At 44.6% G+C, this 10,182-nt stretch overlaps 1 protein-coding gene across 1 annotated transcript; it reads right to left on the bottom strand.

The window, feature by feature from the left end:
• Positions 1-1,152: 1,152 nt before the first annotated feature.
• LOC125636337 (olfactory receptor 52N4-like) lies at positions 1,153-2,393 on the bottom strand. Its single transcript, XM_048849244.2, has one exon. The coding sequence runs from the start codon at positions 2,355-2,357 to the stop codon at positions 1,386-1,388; it is 972 nt and encodes a 323-aa protein (XP_048705201.2). The 5' UTR covers positions 2,358-2,393; the 3' UTR covers positions 1,153-1,385.
• Positions 2,394-10,182: the final 7,789 nt, after the last annotated feature.

Genomic DNA, 10,182 nt, shown 5'->3' on the forward strand with positions numbered 1-10,182 from the left:
TGTACCCTAGAGTTCAGAGTGGGGGAGGAACCTTGACATGCAGATATAGAAATAATACATGAAAACAAATGGGATGAACACACTTAGTAGATTACAGCCTTTCTAATGGCACCATATGTAATGAAGCAGCCTCTGACAGGACACTATTGAGAGTATCAGTTTAGGACAAATTGCTTAGAGCAGGGCAGTCACAGCCCAAGACTGTGTATCCTTTACTATTAAGGCATTTCAAACCAGCCAAACAGAGAGGATTTCAGTTTTACCCCACTGGATAACCAGAAGTCATACAAGCAATTCTCTCAGATACTAGGGTTCCCTTGTATCACCACCAGCACCACTCCTTATGGGGATGAATGGTGATGAAAACCAATACCCCAATAAAAGAATAAATAAAATAAACCAATAAAAGAAAAAAGGTTCTCCCGATCCCAAAGGACCAAGCCCAGACCCAGGTCAATATACATGTCAGATCTTACCCACAAATCACACTATTGCCAATCCTTTAGAATCTAAAATCTAAAGGTTTATTCACAAAAACAAAGGAATATAGATGAGAGTTAAAATTGGTTGAATGGAATTAATTACATATAGTAATGGCAAAGTTCTTGGTCCAGGCTTATAGCAGTGATGGAATAAACTGTTGGCTTAAGTCAAGTCTCTGGAGAACATCCACAGCTTGGATGGGTCATTCAGTCCTTTGGTCAGAGCTTCAGCCTAGCAAAGTTCCTCCGAAGGTAAGAAGCAGGACTGAAGACAAAATGGAGGGGTTTCCAGGGCCTTTTACATCCTCTGCCACGTGGAAGGAAACCCCTTTGGTCTTACTGTGGAAAATCACAGCAGCAAGATGGAGTTTGGAGTCACATGGGCAAGTCACATGTCCATGCATGACTCAGTTTGCAGGCAGCAGCCATTGCTCACATGCTACCTTCAACATTCCCAGGAAGTCTCCTCAGATGTGGATTGGTGTCTCCCAAGGTCCTTTTTCAGTTAAGTGTTTCTTGATTGGGCACTTACTCAGAATAGTCCTTTCTAAGTAGCCTCAGTGAAGCATTTGGTCAGCTTCTTGAGCATCAAACACATTGAGATACAAGTACATAGCTAAAATTCATAACTTCAAATACACAAATGATACACACATACAGACAGCATTATCAAAACCAAAAAATTACAACCTTTTCACAGACATCTTACTTAATCTCATTTGTACAAGATTTTTTGCAACTATTGGACCTTCTTTGCAACAATGATCTATACGGTCAATATATGTCAATAACGTCCCACCATACAAGAGACCTTCTGCATAAAGCATATTACAGTTACATAATATTCACATTCATAAGCATATTTCCATAAAGCATATGGAGTGCAATGTCACACCCCTTTTGTCAGGCTGGGTTAAAGTAAGTTGTCCCGGGTGAGCATATTCTGTAGGTGTATTTGACAACTTTGTCACAAAGTTCTTTCGTTTTAACACCATAAATTATAGGGTTGAGCATGGGGGGAATGACAAAATAGACATTGGCCAAGACGATGTGAACCTGGGGAGCAAAGTTATGGCCAAACCGGTGTACCAGAGTGGAGAAGAATCCAACAGGATAAGCCAGCATCATAACACAGATGTGGGCTGTGCAGGTGTTGAGGGCTTTCTGGTGAGCTTCCTTAGAGTTGATTCTGAGGACAGCCCTGATGATCAGACTGTAAGACAGGGCAATGATTGTCAGGTCAAACCCCATGACTACAAATGCCATTACCAAACCATAAATCCTGTTGATTGTGATATCCCCACATGATATCTTTGCTACAGCCATGTGGTCACAGTATGTATGGGGGATAATGCGGTTGGCACAGAATGGAAGCCTGATTAGGAGCACGGGCAGGGGCAGAATGAAGAGAACAGCTCTTATCAAACCCACTAGCCCTAGCTTAGCTATTCGTGAATTGGTGAGGAAAGTGGTGTATCTCAGAGGGTTACATATAGCAACGTAACGATCAATGGCCATTGTCACAAGGACAGCTGAGTGCATAATAGAAACCGCATGAAGGAAGAACATTTGGGTGAGGCAGCCACCCACAGTAATGTCTTTCAAATTGAACCAAAATATCAACAGTGCTTTTGGAATGACGAAGGTAGACGTAGTGATGTCTGTGAGTGCCAGCATGCAGAGCAGCAGGTACATCGGCTTGTGCAGGCTCTGCTCTTTCCCTACAAGAAAGAGAAGCATGAAATTTCCCAACAGGCAGATAATGTAGAACACAGAGAAAGGGATGGAAATCCAGACATGGGCAGCTTCCATACCAGGGATGCCCATTAGGATAAATGTTGAAAGGTCAGTGGGGGTGAGGTTGAAATCTGCCATGCAGTGGTGGAAGCGTTGATTGGGCTCAGTAAAGCTCAAGGTGCCTGTGAAGGAGAAAAAGGACAGTGAGGAGGGTTACACACTTTATAACAAATAGTGCATTGAATATTTTATAGTGATTAACAATCTAGAAAGAGGGGTTGAGCAGTGATGTGGCAACATTTACAGATGGCACCAGATTACTTAGGTGATAGTCAAGTCCAGAGGACAACTTAGAGGGAGCAAGCCAAGCCAGGACAATGGGCAGCATGATGGCAGGTGAATGTCAATGTCAACAGCTTGAGAGAAAAGCTTGAACTCCTCAAAAACCTTACACGGTTCGAATTTAACTATCTGAACTCAGGTCAGGGACCTGGGCATCACGGTACACAGCTCTGTGAAACCCTGATCACAATGCAAGCATGGACAGAAACTAAGCAAAACATTGGGATCCAGAAGGAGTCGGGTGGGAAATCGTACAGAAAATACAACGTCATGAGATCTGTCAGTCAATGTTTCACCCTCCTCTGGACTCCTCTGTGTAGTACTGGGCACCCTTCTCACACAGGACTCTGCAAAACTAAATGGGTTCAGGCAAGGCTGACAAGAATGATCAAGGGCTCAGGAAAACTCTCATACAAAGAGAGGTTGAAAAAACTTGGATAGTTATACTACAAGGGATATGAATAAGAGGGGATATGAAAAAGTCTATAAAATACTGAAGATAGAAAGATAGTTGAGGCCATGAACAAAGCAAGAATCAGGAACAGTTTAGACATTTACATGGATCGTGAGACTATCCAGTTATGATAGTTACATCTTCATAAATATTTTGGAAAGCCTTTCTCCCAATGTGTTTTAGGGAGCAAGCCAATCTGTTAGACATAGGGTGACACCCATATCATAGTCAAATCACAAACACCACATCTATCTACTATTGGGTTTCTTACACCGTTACTCCCCTCAGGGCATGCTGTCCAGAGAAAGCCTAAATACAGGGTTGATACTGAGGTCTCTAGTCATTTAACCCTCTTTAAAGAAGGGAAGAAGGAGAATGTGGGGAACTACATCATCACACCAGTCCCTGGAGAAATCACAAAATGTAGGTCCTCAAGGAATCCATTTTGAAGCACTTGGGGGAGGTGAAGGTGATCAGGAACAGTTAAAATGGATTCACCAAGGACAAGTCATGCCTTACCAACATTATGGCCTTCTATATTGAGATAACTGGCTCTGTGGATATGGAGAAAGCTGTAGATGTGATATACCTTGACTTTAGCAAAGCTTTTTATATGGTCTTCCAGAGTATTCTTGCCAGCAAGTTAAAAAAAGTATGGATTGGATAATTGACTATAAGGTGGTTAGAAAACTGGCTAGATCATTGGGCTCAACAGGTCTAGTTCAATGGCTCAATGTCTAGTTGGCAACCAGTATCAAGCAGAGTGCCCCAGGGGTCCATCCTGCCACTAGTTTCCTTCAACATCTACATTAATGATCTGTATGATGGGATGGATTACACCCTCAGCAAGTTTCTGGAGGACACTAAACTGTGGGGAGAGGTAGATACACTGGAGGGTAGGGATAGGGTCCTGCACATAGAATGGAAGAATCCCAGGCACTGCTACAGGCTGGAGACCAACTGCTAAATGGCAGTTCTACAGAAAAAGGATTTGGGGATTACAGTGGGCGAGAAGATGAACATGAGTCAACAGTGTGCCCTTGTTGCCAAGAATACTAACAGAGTATTGGCTTGCATTAGTAGGAGCACTGCCAGCAGATTGAGGGAAATGAGTATTCCCCTCTATTCAGCACTGATGAGGCCACATCTGGAGTACTGCATCCAAAAAGAAAAAAGATGAGGACAAATTGGAGAGCGTTTAGCAGAGAGCAACAAAAATTATTAGGGGGCTGGGCACATGACTTACGAGGTGAGGCTGGGGGAACTGGGCTTATTTAGTCTGCAGAAGAGAAATGTAAGGGGGGATTTGATAGCTACCTGAAGTGGGGTTCCAAAGAGTATTGAGCTTGGCTGTTCTCTGTGGTGGCAGATGACAGAACAAGGAGCAATGGTCTCACATTGCAGTGGGGAATGTCTAGGTTGAATATTAGGAAACATTATTTCACTAGGAAGGTGGTGAAGCACTGGAATGGGTTACCTATGGAGGTGGTGGAATCTCCATCCTTAGAGGTTTTTAAGGCCCGGCTTGATAAAGCCCTGGCTGGGATGATTTATTTGGTATTTGTGCTGCTTTGAGCAGGGGGTTGCACTAGATGACCTCCTGAGGTCTCTTCCAACCCTAATCTTCTATGATTCTATGATTCTATCCCGGGATTAACATCAGTGTCCCGGTGGCCCACTGTTTCAAGCAGCTGCTAGCAGCTTCTACACATGAAAACTGTATTTATCGAGGCCCTCTGTGACAGAAGGACAGTTCCAATGCCCTGGAACTGCTTGGTATAAAGCTAGCCAGGACTACCTGTAGCACGATTTCCCTCAGGGCACGCTGTCCCGGACAAGGACCCTGATTGTCTTTTCTGGTATAACCCCGGAGCATTCAACATCCATATTCCCACCATATACCTCCCCTTGGGGGGGGAAGACAGAGGGCCCTGCACCCCAGTTCTGCACTCAGCAGTGCCTCTCAGCCAGCACTTGGTTCACATACTCATTTGTGGTAAAACTACAGACATCCCGAGATGTAGTCCAGAGTTGTGGCCCTTATAGATTCATAGTGTCCCTTACTTATAGAGCGTCTGGAGCACTCTCAGGAAGCCTCACCAGGTGGGAGGTAAATTTGTCCTAAGGCCTATTGTTTTCTCTAATGGCTCGTTGCCTAGAAAAGCTATCTAGACAGAAAGAATCTTTGCTCTTGGGCTTTAACCAGATATAACTACATTTGAAATAAACATATGTATTCGATATTCTTAACTTCAAATACAAAAATGAAACATACATACAAATAGGATGATCATGTTCCACAAATGATACATTTTATGCACAATGTGTCATGTAAGATGTCATTGGAAAAGTTATCATATTTATGCTCTAATCATATAATGATAATATAATAACCGCTCTGAACAATATGGGTTGCAGTGTCACATAAATATAAATAAAAAGAAAAGGAGTACTTGTGGCAACTTAGAGATGAACAAATTTATTTGAACATAAGCTTTCGTGCTGTAGCTCACGAAAGCTTATGCTCAAATAAATTTGTTAGTCTCTAAGGTGCCACTAGTACTCCTTTTCTTTTTGCGAATACAGATTAACACGGCTGCTACTCTGAAACCTGTCATAAAGATCCATGTTTTTTTCTACCAGCGAAAGGCCTAAAGTTACATAACGACAACAGCATCAAGAACAACAACTGGAAAAAAAACCCGAGTAATAATTGTGACACCCAGACTGCAGTTCTGTGGCTTCTCATGGCAAAGACACCCTGAGACCCCTGCAAATGCATTTGGCGCCAGGAAAGGTCCCAGCACTGGCCTTGAACCAACATTCATAAAGAAAAAATTAATTTCAGCAATGCTGCCAACCTGTCTGTATACATGCTGCTCCCTGCCACATAACCACCATCACTGCCCGTCTGTCCCTGTACACCTCCTCCTGCCCCCACATCCCCGGCACTACCCGCCCCCATGTGTACACCTAATTCCCTGCCCCACAACCCCAAGTGCTGGTGACTTGTCCATGTAGGTCCCCATCCCCAGAACGTCCATCTCTGTCACATAGTGATACCCCTCACCCAGGACCAAAACCACATGGCAGACCCCACAGTGACAGCTCACAGAAATACCTGCACAGACTAGGTTAAACTCCGTGTCTGCCTGCACCAGGAAAAAGGGGGAGATCAGCCTAAACTGCCTTTCTGGGGGTGAAGGGAGCCCCAGCAGCAGCTCTGTCTGTGCAGGGAAGCAGAGGGACAGACTTGGTGGGAGGGAGAGAGGACGTGGACACTAAAAGGAGCCAGTGTGGACGTCCATTCCCTCATTCACAGTTTCAGGGCTCTGTGGCACTGTGATATGGATATTCCATGACCCTCTCTCCCCTGCCACACACACATATTGTGAGTTCCTGCACCTCCCTGGTGAGATTTCCAACACTGCCTGGTTTACTCTAAGCCAGAGACATGCTCTTACCTTTACAGCCTTTTGGTGGTTCCCATCCTTTCCAGAACCAGAGATGCAGGGACACAGAGAGAGCAGACCCCTTTCCCCACCTAAAAAAAACCTGTTATCCTCATTGTTTGAACCTTTAAGCCAGTGAGTTTGAGATTTCATCAACTCTCCTGTCAGTTCTTCTTTGGTCCAAACGAGCTCACCTCCATAGAAGCCACACGACGACTCCAGTTGAAATCACTGGAGGCTCATGGCTAGTGTAAATCAGGTGGATTTAGGGTGAACTCCTGGCCATGTAGGGAGTTTTAACACGGATCTTTCAGCTCCTGGGTCTGAAAATCAGGGCTTTGGGTCCAGCTACAGAAAGCACTAATCTATTAGGGTGCTGAAAAATTCTGAAGGAAACCCCCAGCTCATGTGGTGTTCTGAGACCGGGCATGAAAGATCAGGGTTTCAAAACACAGCAACCATGATTTTCTCCACTGGAAGGCCAGGGTGAATTCTTAGTGGCACACAGAAGGCAGAATGTGAGACCAGAATCCGGCCAGTGTGTGACTCTTTCTTCTTGTGAACACTCTGGTAATGTGAATACCCACTGCAGAGGCTTTGGTTGAACTTCCTAACAGGACAATGACATTGCTGATTTGGAAAACTTGAGCAAACCAGAGGAAAAACCACACAGCTGAAAAAACGAATCTACTCACACAGATAGAAGGACACAGTAAGAGACAAGGAACAGATCTTAAAAAGAAGAATTTCTCTAAACTATTTCCAGTACATGTGTAGTTCCAAATTTACCAGGTAAATCCCTTGGTGTTTCTAACAATACTAAAAAGTTCAAGTTGCTGTGATGGTGAATTCCTGCCCAGATAATTCTTGACTTGAACCCTGGAACCCTTCCTGAGCCCTCAGCACTAACTTTAATGCAGAAACAGGCAACTCACCAAAATCCCGCTCAGCAGAGAGAGGAAATCTCCTTACAGTGACATGAAGGCAGAGCCCTGAGAATCAGTGTATGAATCTCAAATGTCTGAGACTCAACATGCTGGACAATGACCTTTATGATTCACCTGAACAGATCCTGTGGATTCTCAGGTTGGCCAGAACTCACTTACAACTCCCTCAGCTCCCTGAGCAGAGAGTGGGAAGAGAAGAAAATAGACGCTGGAAAACTTCAGCTTGAGAGCCTCCCCTGGGAGTGAAATGATTTGCCAATTCCCAGGGCTCAGATTCTCAGGGGAAACAGTCTTGCAGACCGTTCAGCCTAACAACTGATGATTGTTTTCTTTTCTGTGTGTAATGTACTGACATCTGCGCTATGCGTGGAAATGCTGCCACAACATAGAAGACCAAAAATCATTTTCAGCTGATCATAGCAGAGTATCAGTGCATACCATCAAGGGGGGGGAGGGATAGCTCAGTGGTTTGAGCATTGGCCTGCTAAACCCAGGGTTGTGAGTTCAATCCTTGAGGGGGGCCATTTGGGATCTTGGGCAAAAATTGGGGATTGGTCCTGCTTTGAGCAGGGAGTTGGACTAGATGACCTCCTGAGGTCCCTTCCAACCCTGATATTCTAAGGCAGTGGTAATATCCATTCCATTAGACTCTGAAATTCACTGCCACCCTATGGAGGCCAAAAGATGTGATCCTGAACTGATGCAAGCCAAACGGCGTGGAAAAGGCTTTCTTCTCCTAGGATTATGGCATCAAAGTTACTTGCCAGTATCCCTTTGTGAGGTCTAAAGCGGATATATCTGGCAGCTCCCAGCTGTTCTAATAGTTCATTTACTCTCTGCGTCAAATAAGCATAAAATTTCATTAGTGTGTTGATCTTTCAGAAATCCATGCAGGAATGGGTTGTGCTAACCTGTGTCAGAAGTAGCACCAGGGGACTTCTCCACTCACTGTGTGATTCCTTCACCACTCCCAGAGCCAGAATGACCTGGAGTTCCTCTCACATTTTGTCCCACATTCTATGAAAGAACAGCCTGGGAATTTCACTAATCTGTTGTCCTGGGGCCATTTCGCTATGGTGGTAGTTTAGGTAGGTGTGCCCTGCCAGGGTGAGAACATGGTGGGAAAGGAGTCAAACAACTGCTACATCTGGATCTTTTGTTTGGGATAAAGACCCTCCCCTGTACTTGTCTCACAGGTGCCTGGAGGCTTAATGTGGGTTCCAAAGAGTATGAGTGTGACACAGTTTCACCCTCAGGGTGCAGTCTGGGAGCCGAGGGAACTGCTGCACCCCTCTAGTCACCCAGCTAGGTTGGCCCTTTTTCACACTGCTTTGTTCACACAGTTTTTTCACACTGCAGCCGATGAAGTGAGCTGTAGCTCACGAAAGCTTATGCTCAGATAAATTGGTTAGTCTCTAAGGTGCCGCAAGTCCTCCTTTTCTTCTTACTGCTTTGTTAGTGATTCATCCTCTCCTGACCCTGTTATCACCCAACACAACAGCAGATGGCACCGCACACCCAAATGAGCTATCTGAGGGCTTACCTAAGCCACCAAAACACAAAAAATAGACACCAGCCAATTTGCCAGCTCCCCAGGCTCACACCTCTGACTGAAGTACAAACACAGAATTATACTGTCTTGCATTTGTAGCCCACAGTCCAGTGTGCCTCAACTGCAGCCCTGGGAACTACAAGTTTTGGACTACAAACTGCAGCATGCTGTGAGAACTTCCTGGTTCCTGTCAGGATATACCTCTGCCCCAGCCTGGGGTCTCAGAATTGACTGGGCCAGGAGCACATAGCAGGCAAGCTGAGAGGAGGCTGCTGGACTGTGATCCTGTTCTATGCTCTTTACAGAATAAAGCCATTTCCTGGTGGTTTATCTGAGTGGGTCTGGTTTGAGGTGAACATAAACTGACACACAACGCAGAGCACACAAATGAACCTCAAGCCCAGTTCCCTAAATTTGTGTAAAAAGTCACAAGCAGGCTTCCCCTATCTCGAAGAACCTCATACTGGGCCAGTGAGCAGGAGTGGGGGCTACACATTGTACAGGAATCTGTACAATGTAAGCTCATTAATAGAGTTTTCCCTCCCCTCAATGTGGGAAGGATATGCAACAAGCCTGTGTTAACCAAGCTGAGATTTTCCCCAGACACTTCTCTCAACAGATGACTTGTCATAAATATAAAGGGAAGGGTAAACCCCTTTGAAATCCCTCCTGGCCAGGGGAAAGCTCCTCTCACCTGTAAAGGGTTAAGAAGCTAAAGGTAACCTCGCTGGCACCTGAACAAAATGACCAATGAGGAGACAAGATACTTTCAAAAGCTGGGAGGAGGGAGAGGAACAAAAGGTCTGTGTCTGTCTGTATGCTGCTCTTGCCAGAGACAGAACAGGAATGGAGTCTTAGAACTTTTAGTAAGTAATCTAGCTAGGTATGTGTTAGATTATGATTTCTTTAAATGGCTGAGAAAAGCATTGTGCTGAATAGAATAACTATTTCTGTCTGTGTATCTTTTTTGTAACTTAAGGTTTTGCCTAGAGGGGTTCTCTATGTTTTTGAATCTAATTACCCTGTAAGATATCTACATCCTGATTTTACAGGGGGGATTTCTTTATTTCTATTTACTTCTATTTTTTATTAAAAGTCTTCTTGTAAAAACTGAATGCTTTTTCATTGTTCTCAGATCCAAGGGTTTGGGTCTGTGGTCACCTATGCAAATTGGTGAGGCTTTTTATCCAACATTTCCCAGGAAAGGGGGGGTGCA

The sequence above is a fragment of the Caretta caretta genome, chromosome 1 (assembly GCF_965140235.1).
Source record: "Caretta caretta isolate rCarCar2 chromosome 1, rCarCar1.hap1, whole genome shotgun sequence".
Taxonomy (NCBI): domain Eukaryota; kingdom Metazoa; phylum Chordata; order Testudines; family Cheloniidae; genus Caretta; species Caretta caretta.

Excerpts from the sequence above, each read along its gene's own strand:
- LOC125636337 (XM_048849244.2), bottom strand. The coding sequence starts at position 2,357 with ATGGCAGATTTCAACCTCACCCCCACTGACCTTTCAACATTTATCCTA.